The sequence below is a fragment of the Lutra lutra genome, chromosome 1 (assembly GCF_902655055.1).
Source record: "Lutra lutra chromosome 1, mLutLut1.2, whole genome shotgun sequence".
Classification (NCBI taxonomy): Eukaryota; Metazoa; Chordata; class Mammalia; order Carnivora; family Mustelidae; genus Lutra; species Lutra lutra.
The window spans coordinates 107,200,444-107,216,627 of NC_062278.1; the positions used below are offsets into that span (position 1 = coordinate 107,200,444).

Genomic DNA, 16,184 nt, shown 5'->3' on the forward strand with positions numbered 1-16,184 from the left:
TAAGTACTGTTTAGTGAATTTTTTTCCAACTATACATGTATACAGACATAAATACATATGTATACATACTTATGTGTACATGCGGGGTCTCAATGTAAAACATATTTCTTAATGTGGGTATAATTTGTTTGAAAGACAATGATTTAAAAGTTGTAAGTTTCTTTTGCCCTCTGAACATCAATAAATGATTACTTCTTCTTGTCCATTCAAAGTAAATCTTAGCATACCTGCTCCAACATAATTTACAGCTTTAGCAGCTCTGACTGCAGCTTCTCCAAGCTTTTTTCTTATTTCAGGTTTAATACCAGGCTATGAAAAAATATTTAAAATAAATTTCCATTAGTTCTTTGCTCTACTAGAAATTTCCACTAAGACCCAATATTGCATTTCTAGGTATCAATATTACATTAAAGAGTTAATATGGATAAATAGCTAATGCTATATATTTCATCAAGAAATACATCCTATACCACAGTCAAAAGCTCCATATCAAAGTTTAATCATTGTTAGTAATTTCTATGAACTGTAGATATTATTCAGCATAATGACATATCAATCTCCTTTGTACCTACATAAGAACTTTCATGACTATATATCCAATTATATGTATCAATATGAAAACTCTGAATGATCATTATATTATTTAAAGATGGTAGAGCAATCTGGGCCATGTGACCAATAATTATCTTGGAATAATGGTAAACCTTAAGAGTCCAACCTAGTAAGAAAGGTTCATAGAAAGAAATGTAGGTTAAAAAGTAGGCAAAGGTTTTAACATTTTAAAACAGTGTTCTACAGCCACATACTTATGCAATCACTACTTGAAAATAAGGCTTTACCGAAATTATTGTTGACATTTACTTTGAATGATACAATATAGTCTGCAGCAGAAATTAAAATCTGAATACAGTATGAGAGCAACAAACTGATTAACCAGAAACCTCAGATCCCTGACCTTTTACAAGTACTGAAAAAAACAAAAAACAAAAACCGTGTAGAAAATCAAGAAAGCCTACGGCAGTAGTAGGCTCAAAGAAATGTAAATCCAAAAAGGGGTAGGAGTAGGCCTTCTAGGCTTAGGCCTTGACCCAGAGGACAACCGAAACCAATCAAGAGACCCAAAGAGATTTAACAATTAATTCCAAGGGGGAAAAGTTGCCAAATAAGAGCAAATCTCCCTCCTCTACGATAAATCTCTATGGCAGGAGGATGACTAATATATTTTAGGGACATCTCAAACAGAAGTTAAAAGAAACTTCAAAAAAAAAAAATTCAGTGAACCAGGCTAACCCATTCCTCAAACATTCCCATTAAATTTTAAAATCTATATGGAACTATTACACAATTGCTCCCTATAAGTCAGATTCAGCTCTTCCTCAACTTACAGTGGGATTGTGCCCAGATAAACCCAACTTAAGTTAAAAATATCGGAAGTTGAAAATTCACTTAAATACATGTAACCTACCAAACATCCTAACTAAGCTTAGTCTACTTTAAGTGTGCTCAGAACACTTACAGTGGCCTACAGTTGGGGAAGAATCATCTAACACAACAGCTATTCCGTAATAAAAAGCTGAGCATCTCATGTGATTTGCTGAATACTGAGTACAGAGGGTGTATGAACGGGTACAGGTAAGAACGATTTTGTTTACCCTCCTGACTGTGTGGCTGACTGGCTCACTGATGCTGCCCAGGAGAGTATCATACCACATATAGAGCCTGGGAAAAGATCAAATTCAAAATTCAAAGTACTTCTATTAAATATGTATGACTTTTGCACCACTGTAAAGTCAAAATATTCTAAGTTGAACCATGGTGAAGTCAGGGACAGTCTGTACTTGGATCAGAGTAGATTTTCCTAGATACCATCCAGAAGGATCATGGCCCTCAGTATGGTAGCCTGGGAATTTCAACCCCCTCATCCCCAAGGCTTCAGTGGGGCCTCATCTTTATACTACCCCTGGGAAGCAGTTATTCAGCAGGACTCTGGAGGAGACACTACCTTCATCGATTTCTGATGTGAAAATCAGAGGGATTGAGGTTTACATTATAGAGAAGCTTGCAAATTTCTTTACAAGGTCCTTACCCCTGGGGCTTCCTCAATGATCTTCTGATGCCTCCTCTGTACACTACAGTCTCTTTCAAACAAGTACACAGCATTGCCATGGTAGTCACCAAACACCTGGACTTCTACATGCCTATTTAAAAACCCAATGAGAAAGTTTCCACTTGTAGAATGAACACTCTAGAAAAAAAATTACATACATGAAGTGACTAGGAAATAAGAAAACATAGGAGACTATATTTACAGCCTCAGAGTAGGTACAAGTCACAAGTACAAACTGTCAAGGAAAACTGATAAATCTCACATCAAAATTACAAATTATAGTCACTTTTCATGCACTCTCAAAAAACCAAAGATAACTTTTTTATGATCAGGGGATTTTTATTTCATTTTTTATTATTTTTAAAAAGATTTATTCATCTATTTTAGAGAGAGAGAGCAAGCAGAGGGAGGCAGAGGGAGAGAGAGAATCCTGAAGCATACTCTCCACTGAGCACAGAGCCTGATATAGGGCTCGATTCCAAGACCCCGAGATCATGACCTGAGCTGAAATCAAGAGTCAGCTGCTTAACTGACTGAGCCACCCAGGCACCCTATAATCAGGGGATTTTAAAAAATCAACTCTCATGGTCAGATTTTATAAACTCAGGCAGACTAAAAGTTATAATGGCTCATCCATAAGAAGGTTAAGGAATAAATCAGTATGGATCATGAATTTTTAAAAAATATTACTAATGTTATTATCATAAAAACAAAAAAGACACTTTAATGTTGAATCTAAAATAGTAAAATTATGAGAAACCATATTAAGAGTAAATGCACAGAACACTTAAGAAAATGAGGGTACACAGACCATTTGGTGAACGTGAAAGCATTCTTCTCAGTAGGTTTATTCTGATAGGTTCACTGTGTAGTTTACCTCACATATTCACCACCATGATGGAGAAATGAATGACCAGCAAATGTTTTTTCTGTTGATTTTTTAAAATAAAAATTGTCAAAAAGAAATAATGATAAAAGAAAACCAAGAAGCGTCTTGTAAATGTACTGTTGTAGCACAATAGTTCTTTTGTTTCTTTTTGTTCACCTCATGAAGCCTTCATTACACCACTTGAAAAATTTAGTTTCTTGATATACCATTTCTACTGAATGTTCAATTTTAACATTTTCCAACCTGTCCAATACATGCTCTTGACAAAATAATAGGAACTGATTTCTTCCTTTTAGATCTGCTTGAGTTTTCCTCCTCTTTTCATTTATCTTTAAGCTATTATCACCACTTTCTTGCTATTACTTCTCTGGGCAAACTGTTGTCTGTGAGATCAACTGAGAAGAGAAAAATGAGATTTTATTTTAGCCTCATTTAGTCCTTCTCGAATATTCTTCCTTTCTTTAGGGGGATCCAAATTTCTGACCTGTATCATTTTCCTTCTCTCTGAAGAACTTGTTACCATTTCTTAGAAGTCAAGTCTGTGGTAACAATGTCCCTCAACTTTTGTTTGTCTGAGGAAGTCTGTTTCTCCCTCCTATTTGAAGGATAATTTCACTGGACACAGAGTTGTTAGTTTTTTTTTCTCCTTTCAATGCTTTATAAATATTTTACTCCCCCCATTCTTTCTTAAGCCTGATATATTTCTTACCTTGTTTCTCTATAGGTAAGACATTCTTATCCCCATGTTTCCCCCAAGATTTTCTATTTGTCTTTGGTTTCCTAGAAGTTTGAATATGATTCAAAAGATGTTTTGATATTTATCCTGCTTGGTATCCTGAGAGCTTCCTAGTTCTGTGGTTTGGTGTTTGTCATTAATTTCGGAACACTTTTGGCCATTATTACCTCCAATATTTCTCCTGTTCCTTTCTTCCTTCTAGTAGTATTCAAATAACACATAGGCTATACCTTTTAAAACTGTCCCACAGAGCCTGGATATTAACGTTTGTTTTCATTCTTATTTCTCTTTGCATTTCAGTTTGGGAAATTTCCATTGACCTATGTTCTAGGTCACGGATTCTTTCCTCAGCCGTGTCCAGTCTACTGAGGAGCCCACCAATTGCATTCTGCATTTCTGTTACATTGTTTTTGATTCCTAGCATTTTCTTTTGACTTTTCTCTTCGAGTGTCCATCTCTCTGCTTACATTTCCCAAAGGGTCTTGCTTGTCCCCTCACTCCATTAGAGCCCTTCACATATTAATCAGTTAAACAACTCTGTGTCTGGTAATTCCAAAATCTGTGGTGCTGATGTTTGCTTTGTCTCTTTACACTGTGCTTTTTCTTGCCTAAGTTTTGGCATTTTGGCATGCCTTGTCATTTTTTGTTTTTTGTAAAAGCTGGACATGAGGTATCACTTTACAGTAACTAAGATAAATATAGACGTTTACTGTGAAGTTTAATGAGAATCTGGCCAGGGCGCTGGGTTTAATGTCTGCAGTAGCTGTAGGTACCAGAGGCTTGTTTCCTCTAGTGTCCTTGTTTTGTTTTGCTTTGTTTCTCCTGTTGTCTTTGACTAGGAGCTCTTCTTAAACAGTCTGTGTCTTACAGTTCTTTCACTTGAAACCCTATTATTATACTAGGTCCCTGGTGACATGGTAAAAGGGTGCAGGGGAGGGAACGCAGACTAAGATCTAGTGATTAAATCTCGGTGTTTTAGTGGGCTCATATCCCTGTGTGCTTCCAGTTTCTGTGTTCATGAGCACCATCTGTTTGTATGTATGTGTATATATATTTTTTAAAGCTTTTATTTGACAGAGAGGGCGCACAAGCAGGGGGAGCAGGAGAGGGAGATATTTATTTTTAAAGTATGCTGTACAACCAGTGTGAAGCTTAAAAATTCATGACCCTGAGATCAACAGTCACATGCTCCACTGACTGAGCCAGTGAGGTGCCCCCAGAAGTGTTTCTTAGCATTTTTTCTCTCGTTACACGAAACAGGAAAGCTAGAGGGGGTTAGAGTTGGCTAACTACCCTTCCCACACAACAGCAAAGTTTCCCTTGGAGAGCTGGCCTTTGTTAGGGAGAACAGACCACTCCGGGCCTATCTCAGATGGTTACTCTTCTCCTCCTTCTGCCCCAGAATGGGAGGGAATTTTTCCTGGATTTTCACTGTGAGAACCTGGTGGTGTTCTTGAAGGGAAAACATGAAAATCGGGGGGTTCCCCAACACTGGACCTTGAGGGGTTTCTCACTATCATGCTAGTCCACACCCAGACTCCAGGAATTTATCATAATCCCTGCAGAAGCGTCCCTATCAATTTTTGGCTTTCCGTGGCTTTTGCTCAGGGCGAGTGGCTCTTGGCTATGATTCACTGTATTCACGTGTGCTATCTGGATTTCAGGGTGGTGGTTTGCCCTGCGGTCCCCACTCTCTGATAGGTCTAAAATTCACTGACTTTCATTTTGTTCAGAATTGCACTTGCTTTTTGGATGTGAGTGACAACTTCCAACCTCTTTACATGTTGAAACTAAATGGGTTGTTTTTCAAATTCCAATTGTAAAATTTTACTACTCTCTTGTCTGTTAGCTGCTCCAGGGAAGGAGTCAGGAGAGCAGGGACTCCAGGTTCTGAAAGGAACACATACCAGGGCCACAACACAGCTCTTTTCTGAGTTCTCAGAAGTTGAACACACTTGTTCCTGTGGCGGCTTACAAGGGAAACTTTTTGAGGATCTGTGTTCTGTTCTGATTTCTGTAGTGATCTTTTGCTTTTGTTATTTTCCTTTTTCTGACTGATCCTTTTTCTGTGCTGCTTTATCTAATTTAGAGATTCTGCAGCAGACTGTCTGAGAACCAGGAGGTGCACCAAACCCCAGCTGTTCCAGTTCAGCCATTGTTGGGTTCTGGCCACATGGACAGATACAGCTGGAGTCTACCAAGAATGCCTTGATATCTTCCAAAAGTTCGACAGTTTTTATTTTCCTATTTGCATTTTTAACCATCTAGAATACATATTGAATGTGAACTGAGAAAGGAAACTGATTTCCTTTTATATCCTCTGAAATAGTACATTTTGAAGCCTGTTTCTATCCCAGCCTTTCAGGTAAGCTCAACAGTTCTGAGCAGATTTATAAAACATCTTGATATGTACTTTTCTGAGTTATAAGCACCACCTTGACAATCTTCTGGCACTCCATTAACTCAACATCTAATTACTTGGCAACATATAAAATAGTGTAATTATCATGATATTAAAATATTATTACTAGAAAACAGAATAAATATATACAGAAATGCTATTACTTGTATTAAGAGAATGAGATTATGAGTGACTTTGTTTTCCATCTTCCGTATTTTCCATGTTTGTAATGTATATTACTTCTATATTTCAAAAAATACTATTATTGATGCTTGTCATGAAGAAGGTAGCATGCCAGCTGATATACACGGAAAATTAAAAAGAAATGTACTATCAGGTCCTTGATTCCCAGGAGCTTTCCAGCTATTGGGTGAAAAATTACAATGTGAAGTAATATTCAGCTAACATTTTACATGTAAAGAATTTACATCTTTAGAGAACGTTGTAGGCATTGAGTTACGGTCACTGAAATAGCTAGCCGACATCTCCAGGATAATTCTAACTCAGAAGCATGCCAGTCTGGATAGTCAGCCTATTCTTTTTTGAAACATGTTGTGGAAGGGAGCCCTCAATTTCCCTTAGAACTTCTTCCATTTTTGCCTTACTTCCCACTAACAGGTGGCAGACTTTTTAACTATTAACATTTAAATGAATTTAACTTACCATGCTGTGTTTGGGGACAGTTCAAAGTTTTGTAGCACTTGAAACAAAAACAATTTGGGGGCTGTCCTTAAGAAGAATATAAAATTAGGTATAGGATCTTAGAAGAGGCTCACACAAGGGAGGGGCCTGAAGCTTTAGTATATTATCATCAAGATAAAACCCTCTCTGCTCATGGTTCCCAAGTGAATTACTCTTTATGAAGCCACCTGACTTTCTCTCTCTCTCTCTCTATATATATAAATGTGTGTGTGTTAATACATAATTACCACAAAATCTATGAAACAAGAAGCTTTTATAGTCAGTATCTTATTTTAAGCAATACATAGGAAAATAAAGTTTCAGAAAATAAAAAAATTGGAAATTCACATGGTATTTGTTACAGCAGTACCTAGAGAAGCAGTTTAGTACAGTGGCTTAGAGTGTGAATTCTGAATTCAAATCCCAGCTTCATCACTTCCCAGCTGGGAGACCTGAAGCAAGTTGTTAACGACCACTCTGCTCCTCAGGGTCTTCACATGCAAAACGGGAATAGGGCCTACCTACAGGATTGTTGCAGGAATTAAATTAGGATTAGGACAGCAAAATTATTGGGTATCTGTAAAATGCTCAGAATATGGCAAATGGTAATTGTGATATATGGGTGAGATATTAGTATTATTTGTTAACATATCACTACTGGCCCAATTTAGCTATCTATTCCCATTCTCTGAGCATCTCAACTGATGCTTATAGAGTTCTGTAAGATAAACCTAAGTTTTTTACAAGAATTCTTTTATTTTGAAAAAAATCCCTAAGTTCCATCAACAAGAAATGGATTAGGGATGCCTGGGTGGCTCAGTCAGTTAAGTGTCTACCTTCAGCTCAGCTCATGATCCCAGGGCCTGGGGATCGAGTCCCACATTGGGTTCCCTGTTCGGTGGGGAGTCCGCTTCTCCCTCTCCACTCCCCCTGCTTGTGCTCTCTCACTCTCTCTGTCAAATAAATAAATAAAATCTCAAAAAAAAAAAAAAAAAAAAAAAGAAATGATTGAATAAATTAAGGGTATGTCAATATCATGGAACCATTAAGCCCAATAAAAAGAATACAGAAGACCTATATTTACTGACATGGAAAGATGGCTATGGTATCATATTAACATATGATATTGTGTAAGATTGTACTCACTGTACTTTTGTATGTATTTTACATTCTGTGTGTATATGCATAAACCTTTCTATTTGATTAGAAAATGCTTGGAGGAAAGCACACCATATATACTAAGTGGTTACATCAGGGGTGGGATTGGGGACCTTAATGTACTATGTACTAGTAGAACTTTATATTTTAAGTAATTTTTTATAGTATGCATACATTTCTTTTATAATTTAATTTTAAAAATCTGAGTTGGAAAAAAGACTGAACTCACCTTGGAGTGTCTACAAACTTCTCAATCAGCATCGCATCATCATTGAAAGACTTCTTAGCTTCTCTCCGTGCTGATTCTAACTGTTCTTGAAATTCCTCTTCGGATCTGACGATCCTCATGCCCTAAGACAGCAAGACAGTATGACTACGACCTAAATAAAACCAAGAAGACTAGCCTGAAGTGAAAACACAAGCACGCAAATCTTACTTTCCCTCCTCCACCACGGACGGCTTTAATCATGACAGGATAACCGATTCTCCCCGCGTGCTCCCTCAGGCACTGGTCTGACTGGTCCTCGCCATGATAACCTTCCACAACAGGCACTCCGGCAGCAGCCATTATGGATTTGGATGTGCTTTCGAATAAGAAAGGTGAGATGCCCCATTTCTATGCGTTATTTCATACAAACAGCCCCATCGACAAATACAATGGAACTTTTTAAAAATAAAACATTCCCAGGTAAAGGAAAGACTACAGTCTAAGACAACAATTAACACAAACATTAAACTATTAGTTTTTCTGTGATAACTATGAATCTAGTGCTTCATGTGATAGCTCATCCCACCTTGTTCTTTATCCCTAAAACTAATTCATATATTGATTAGAAACCCTAATTAGATAAACATTTTCTGTAACTCACTGGAGTGGCAGATGAACAGCTTACGCCCATGACAACCAAAGGTTCTAACTGCCATGTCTGTTAGAGGTTAAACAAATAATTTCAGTAGACCGTCCTCCGGTTATATTTAAAAGGTAGAAATGAATACCTCTTTATACCCATGTCTTTAATTGCAGATGAAGGAGGACCTATAAAAAGAATTCCTTCTTGTTTGCACAGTTCGGCAAATTCCGTGTTTTCAGAAAGAAAACCATATCCTGGATGGATAGCCTAGAAGTGAAAATGAAAGGACAAACTTACTAGCACTCCACTGGCACGCCGTGAGGAAGGAGATGGCATTTTCCTCTGGGGAAGCCTCTCCCGACACTGGTGGTAAGTACACTATGGGCTCTATCAAAATCTGTTTCCAAGAGGTATCTGAAACATTCTTACTAAAGTTCCAAAGCCTGGCCTGAAACGGAAAAATCTATACTTCTTTTTATTGTGGTAATATATACACAACATAAAGCTTACCGTTTTAACTGCTTTTAGGTGTACGGTTCAGTGGCATTAAAGTACCTTCTCAACGCTGTGCAACTATTAACACCATCCATTTCCAGAATGTTGTCCCCATCCCAAACAGAGATTCTGTACCCATTAAATATCAATTCCACATTCCCTGATAACCTCTATCTTACTTTCTGTCTCTATGAATACCCCATCTAGGAACCTAATATAAATGGAATTGTACGACATTTGTCCTCTTTGTCTAGTGGATTTCACTTAGTGTTATGTTTTCAAGGTTCTTCCATGTTGTAGCATGTATCAGAATTTCATTCCTTTTCATGGCTGAATAATGGACCTGGACCACTGTGTATATTCCACATTTTGTTTTTTTGCTTATCCATTCATGCATTGAGAGAGGTGTGGATCATTTCTACCTTCCGCTTTTGTGAATAACACTGCTATGAGCATCGATGTACAAGCACCTGTTTGAGTCCCTGCTTTAAATTCTTTTAGGTATATATCTATATGTGAAGCTGTTGGATCATACAGAAGAATCTAAAATAATACTGCTATTAGGGTAGAGTGTCAATGAGTATTTGCAAACATGAGTAAAGGGCTCCAGAGTAGCAGAGGGGAGGGCTGTTTACTCTGCTTCCATATAAAGCTGGCCTAGAACTGAAACCATGGTACCCCAAAACTGAAAGGAACATGTTAGCACAATAATACCTCATTTATCTTCAGTTCACTATCTGCCAATATCACCTTTCCAGAAAAAAAGCTAAGAAGCAAACAAAAAATCATATGTTAGAGTCTACATATACTTAGTGAAAGAGGATCCCCTCATATGTTAATCTAGTCACTTGAAACTTACTCGGAGTTTTAAGAAATTTATTTGTCTGGCTTTCTAGCCCACAGAAGAGGAAAATTAATACCTAAAGGACAGTAAGATTTCCAAGAACAAACATATTCACAGGAAAAAAGGGAGGATACAGAGGAAAGCAAAAGCACAACAGTATAACATGATTCAGTGAGGGATAAAGCAACTTTCTCTCCAACCTCAACAGCCCTGATGGCATTTCTGTTCTTCTAAATTAATAAGACTATATAATAATTATAACCAAGAGAATGTAGAAAGAAAAAAGTTCAGCCAATACTATTTCAAAACAAACATACTGAAAGAATAGTTATGTTTCAGGGGCACTGGGTGGCTCAGCTGGTTGAGCGACCAACTCTTAATTTCAGCTCAGGTCATGATCTCAGGATTTTAAGGCCCCATCCTGGGCTCGCGCTCAGTGTGAAGTCTGCTTGAGATGCTCTCTTGTCTCCCTCTGCCCCTCCCCTGGCTTGTGCATGTGCTTTCTCAATCTCTCTCTCTTTAAAATAAACAAAAAAACAAATAAATAAATTCTTAAAAAAAAAAAACAAAAACCAAAGAATAGTTATGTTTCAAAATTAAAGGAGTATGCTTCAGACGTTTGGGAAACTCATGAACAGAATACCTACATTTTAGTGAGAATAAATAATAAAATGCAAGATAATCACATTTTGATATCAGTTTGATCACAGTTTGATGTTTTTTAAAGCAAAGTTCAATTCTAGTAATTTAATATGAAATGTCAAATATTATTTATGTGAGGCAAAGTGAAACAGATCTACATCCTAGTCTTCCCAGTGTCTTCACACCCTTTCTTTTTTTACTTACAGTACATAACATTCACTCATTTACAGTTTGATTAACTAAGCAAATTTATACAAATGTGCAACTATTACTATAATCCAGTTGTAGAATACTTCTGTCACTTGAATAAGCTCTTCTGTGCCCCTACGCATAATTGATAAATCCTTGCTCCCAGAACCAGGCAATTCCGACCTGCTTTTGGTCTCTTATAATTTTGCCTTTTTTAGAAATCTCATATAAATGGGATGACATAGTACAGAATCTGATGTGTTCAGTTTCAACTTAGCATGATGTTTTATGGCTCATCCTTATTGTGTGCGTGGGTAGTTCATTTTTTATAGATCTTTTTTTATTTGTTGATGCACTGAATGGATAGCCCACATTTTATTTATCCATTTATTTGGATTTTTTTCCAGTTTTGGACTATTATGAATAATGCTGTTATGAACACTCATGTACAAAAACATCTGTGAACATATTTTTCATTTCTCTTGGGTAAATACCCAGGAATGCAACTGTTAGGTCAAATATGGTAAGTATATATTTAACTTTTTAAAACCAGCCAGTTTTCTAAAGTGGTTGATGATAATGATCTAAAGATCATTACCATAATCTAAGATACTGAGTAAGATCTAATAATGTAACTTTTTGTTACCCCCCAAACAAACTCCATGTCTATTAGTGGTTATTGTCCATTCCCTACATATCCCTAGCCCTAGATAACCACTAATTTACTCTGTTTCTACAGATTTGCCTATTTTGGACATTCCATATAAATAGAATTATACAATACATACAGTCTTCAGTGACTGGCTTCCTTCTTCCACTGAACACAGTATTTTCAAAGTTCATCCAGTTTTTAGCATGTATCAGCACCTCTTTCCTTTTTATTGCTTATTTTAGGTTTATCTTTTTGTATATAAATATCTAATTGTTCCAGCATAATTTGTTGAAAAGACTATCTTTCCCACTGAATTACTTTAGCTCTTTTGTTCAAAAATTAATTGACCATATATGTGCACGTTTATTTTGGGACTTTCTATTCTATTGCACTGATATACGTATTTTTCCTTCTGATACCATACTGTCTTGGTTACTGTAGGTTTATTGTGAGTTTTGAAATCCAAAAATCTAAACCCTACAAATTTATTGTCTTTTCAAAAAAATTTTTTAAAGATTTTTTTAAGTAATCTCTGCACCCAACATGGACCTTGAACTTACAACCCCAAGATCAACAGTTGCATGCTCTATTGACTGAGCCAGCTAGGTACTCCTCAAAATAGTTTTAACTATATATTAGACTTTGGGGTATTTTAGGACCAGCTTGTCAATATTTACCAAAAAAAAAAAAAAGCCTATTGGGATTTTGATCAAGATTCCCTTAAATCTACAGATCAATTTGGAAAGAAGTGCCATCTTCATACCACTGATTATTCCAATGATATACGTATCCATTTATATATACCATATACATATATGTAGAACTTAGAATTTAGAACTTCTTTAATTCCCTTCAGCAATGTGATATAGTTTTCATGCATAGATCTTAAAACTGATTTTTCTAAAGCTAGTGCTAAGTATTTGATTTTTATTGATGTTATTTTGAATATTACTGTTTCCTTAACTGCATTTTCAAAGTGTCGCTAGCATACCTTCTTTTGAACAGATAGTTAACTCAATGGCATTCTGATGAACCAGATAAATACTCTCCCTTCAAACCTAGAAAGAAAAGCACTATCTTCTTGCAAAAATTAAAAAGAAAAAAAAAAAAAGAAAGAAAGAAAGAAAGAAAAAGAAAAGTCCAATCACACATTATAGGAATGACCTCAAGAAGTTTTAATTAATTTATCTTAGGAAGAACAATTTAATATATCCAGATCACAGTATTTCTTGATCATTTGAATATATTAAAAAGGAAAAATCAGTAATACTATTGTTAGCTGGGGGCTAATTCTCTAGCCACTGGGCATGTATTTAGCAGCCAATTTATCCTGGGCTCCCAGGATTATAAGCCCCTGTTTAGATCCTTCATTCCATAACACTAATGTGCCTTTAACAGTAAAGATAAAAACTGTCATCTCCTACCCTTAAATCTCTGCCAAAATAATTTATTCCATGCTTTTAGTTTGTAACCTTTCTGCTGCACTTTCCAAGCATATGTACAGATCCAAAGTTGTTGTTGGCTCTGCCTTCAAGCAGAAATGAGAGGTGTCCTTCCTTTGGTGGAGAGAACAAGTCATACTCTTTAAATTCTTACTACCGGGGCAACTGGGTGGCTCAGTGGGTTGAAGCCTCTGCCTTCAATTCAGGTCATGATCCCAGAGTCCTGGGATCGAGCCCCACATCGGGCTCTCTGCTCAGCGGGGAGCCTGCTTCCCTCTCTCTCTCTCTCTCTCTGCCTGCCTCTCTGCCTACTTGTGATCTCTGTCAAATAAATAAATAAAATCTTTAAAAATAAAAAAAAATAAATTCTTACTACCAAGAATTTCCTATCTACAGCTGATACTTAAAACATATGGATTTCCATTTGGTCAACTACACAGATGATCAGCATTTAAATAGCTTGCAATATTCATTAAAGTTACTTACCAGTGATCTTGAAATGCCTGTAATAAAGTTATTCATTCCTGGTGGTACAGTAAAAGAAACTGGAGCACTTCATAAAACATTAATGCTCAGGAACTAATCCTGTCAACTGAGGGGATAAGTTTTTTGTTTTTTTCTTTTAAACCCTCCACTAAAGAGGAATACACATACAGAAAAGTGCATGTCATAAGTAGACAGCTTTTATAAACACAGTCTTGACTAACTGAATACACCTGTGTAACCAGCACTCAGCTCAAGAAACAAAATATCACTAGTATTCCACAAGACCCTTATGAGCTCTCTTCCAATAACTAACTATAGGGCCCTCCCCCAAAGCACTATGGCAACATTCTCTTTAAAAAAGGCTGCTCGGGTGTTCCTAATCTTCAGCCAGCACACACTACTTGATTTTCCCATGCAGAGAAGGTCTGAGACAAATGACAATCAGGAGAACTAGAGAACCATTACATTTTCTAGATTCTTTCAAGTTAGCCATGTCACCAGGCAAATCACAAGAAATGTAGCTCACGTGCAAATGTTACTCTAGCATCTGTAAAAATGCCTATGCCAATATGGCTACATTAACAATTCTACATTCTGGGCAACCTTTCAAAATCACTAGACAAATGTTATTCAAAGTCCTATATCAAAAAGATCAGTAAGTTTCTTCTTCAAAGTTAAAGCAAGGTATACTCCCCTAATTGACAAGAAACCTTTTATTAGAGAGCCTCATTGATTGTAACCCACCAAATTTCCTTCTGAATCAGGATTCCAGGAAGAACTGAAGCAGGTTTCTTTGGCCTAAGTTTTCTGACTTAATTCCAACCCCTATACCAAATAATAGTCCTATATTACTGATTTTTCTGATGTTATTCTTTGTTTTACAAACATTACAGGTAATGTTTACAAGCCATCTCGAATCTTGAATATCCAAAGTATGTGAAAGTTATTTCTTCTTTCTTCATTGTGTATTAGTATAGCATCTAAATAATACTAGCCCAGATAGATACAGAGTTAATAAATTCCCCAGAATTAGCAATATCATTCACTTGCTACAGAGTTGTTATTTAAACTGAAAACGGTCTCAGCAAATTATCATTAAAAAGGGAGATTTCAGGAGTGCCTGGATGGCACAGTCGATTAAGCATCTGACTCTTGGTTTCAGCTCAAGTCGCGATATCTCAGGGTCATGAGGTTGAGCCCTGGTCAGGCTTGCACTCGGTGTGGAGTCTGCTTAAGATTTTCTCTCTCCCTCTGGACCCTCCACTGCTTCTCTCTCTCTCTCTCAAAAAAAATTTTTTTAAAAGGGAGATTTTCACCTCTAAAATAACTGATTAGAGCACAAATCAATGATAAAATACGGAAGCTGGCTGGCCTATGAGAAACTTTTTTTTTTTTTAAGATTTTAGTTATTTATTTGAGAGAGTAAGACAAAAAAAAACCATGAGTGGGGGGAGGGGAAGACAGAGAAGCAGGCTCCCCGCTGAGTAGGGAGCCAGACATGGGGCATGATCCCAGAACCCTGGGATCATGACCTGAACCGAAGGCAGGTAGCTGAGTCACCCAGGTGCCCCTATCCTACAAGAAACTATTTTTAATTAATTGAGATTTCTGATTAAATAATGCCTTCCTTTTTAGCAAAATACAGGGCAACAAAGTTCTACTGCTCAGCATGGTCTAACACAGGGCTGTAAGTCAGGAGACTCTTATTTAATCTTCTCTTTCAATGTTAAATTTTAAGTTCAAGGTACCTGGGGATCTTAATAAAAATGCAAATTATGCATAAAAATGTAAATCACAGTGGTTTGGGGTAAGGCTTAAGAATCTGCATTTCTAGGGCACTTGGGTTGCTCAGTGGGTTAAGCCTCTGCCTTCGGCTCAGGTCATAATTTCAGAGTCCTGGGATAGAGCCCCGCATCAGGCTCTCTGCTCGGCAGGGAGCCTGCTTCCCTCCCTCTCTCTGCCTAATTGTGATCTCTCTCTGTCAAATAAATAAATAAAATCTTTAAAAAAAAAAGAAAAAATAAAAAGAATCTGCATTTCTGCTGAGCTCCCAAACAATGCCACACACCATGCTCTGATTGGCGAGGTTGGATGATTTGGGTTATTATGTAACCTTGTGTGCATGAGATTTTACATCTGTAAAATGAAGGTAATAATACTCTCTCCTAAAAACAACAAAAAAAGAAATATGTAATGGAATTTCAATGTTCCTGACTGGATTGTGAATGACAGCCCCTCACTGCCTTTACTCCATCCACACTGAATACTACTATTCCTTGAACACCAAGATTGTTTTCAGCATCTCAGAGTCTTGGCAATTGCATTTGCCCGAATCTTGCTCTTCAAATTCTTCATATGGCAGGCTCCTCATCAGTCAAGGTCTTGGTTCAACTGTCACCTCTTTGGAAAGGCCTCCACTGACCAGCTGATTTTAGAGTATCTCCTAACCCATCTTCACCCCCTTAATCTGCTTTACTTTTCTCCACCACTTATAACATTTTTAATTATATTATTTCTTTACCTGGTTAAGTATTTAGCATCTGCCCCACCTACGAGTGTGGCTTCACGGGTCAGAACTACGTGTCTTACTCACTGCTGCATCTATGTTTAG

General features: G+C 36.9%; 1 protein-coding gene across 1 annotated transcript in view; it reads right to left on the reverse strand.

Moving 5' to 3' along the window:
* The window catches only part of MCCC1 (methylcrotonyl-CoA carboxylase subunit 1), a 58,972-nt gene that overhangs the window by 32,643 nt on the left and 10,145 nt on the right, over positions 1-16,184 (reverse strand). The window contains exons 5-9 of the mRNA XM_047731415.1: positions 8,969-9,090; positions 8,409-8,556; positions 8,202-8,323; positions 2,087-2,198; positions 228-309 (exon numbers count right to left, since the gene is read on the reverse strand). Coding sequence (XP_047587371.1) covers positions 228-309; positions 2,087-2,198; positions 8,202-8,323; positions 8,409-8,556; positions 8,969-9,090 — 586 coding nt within the window. The remainder of the gene's footprint in view (positions 1-227; positions 310-2,086; positions 2,199-8,201; positions 8,324-8,408; positions 8,557-8,968; positions 9,091-16,184) is intronic.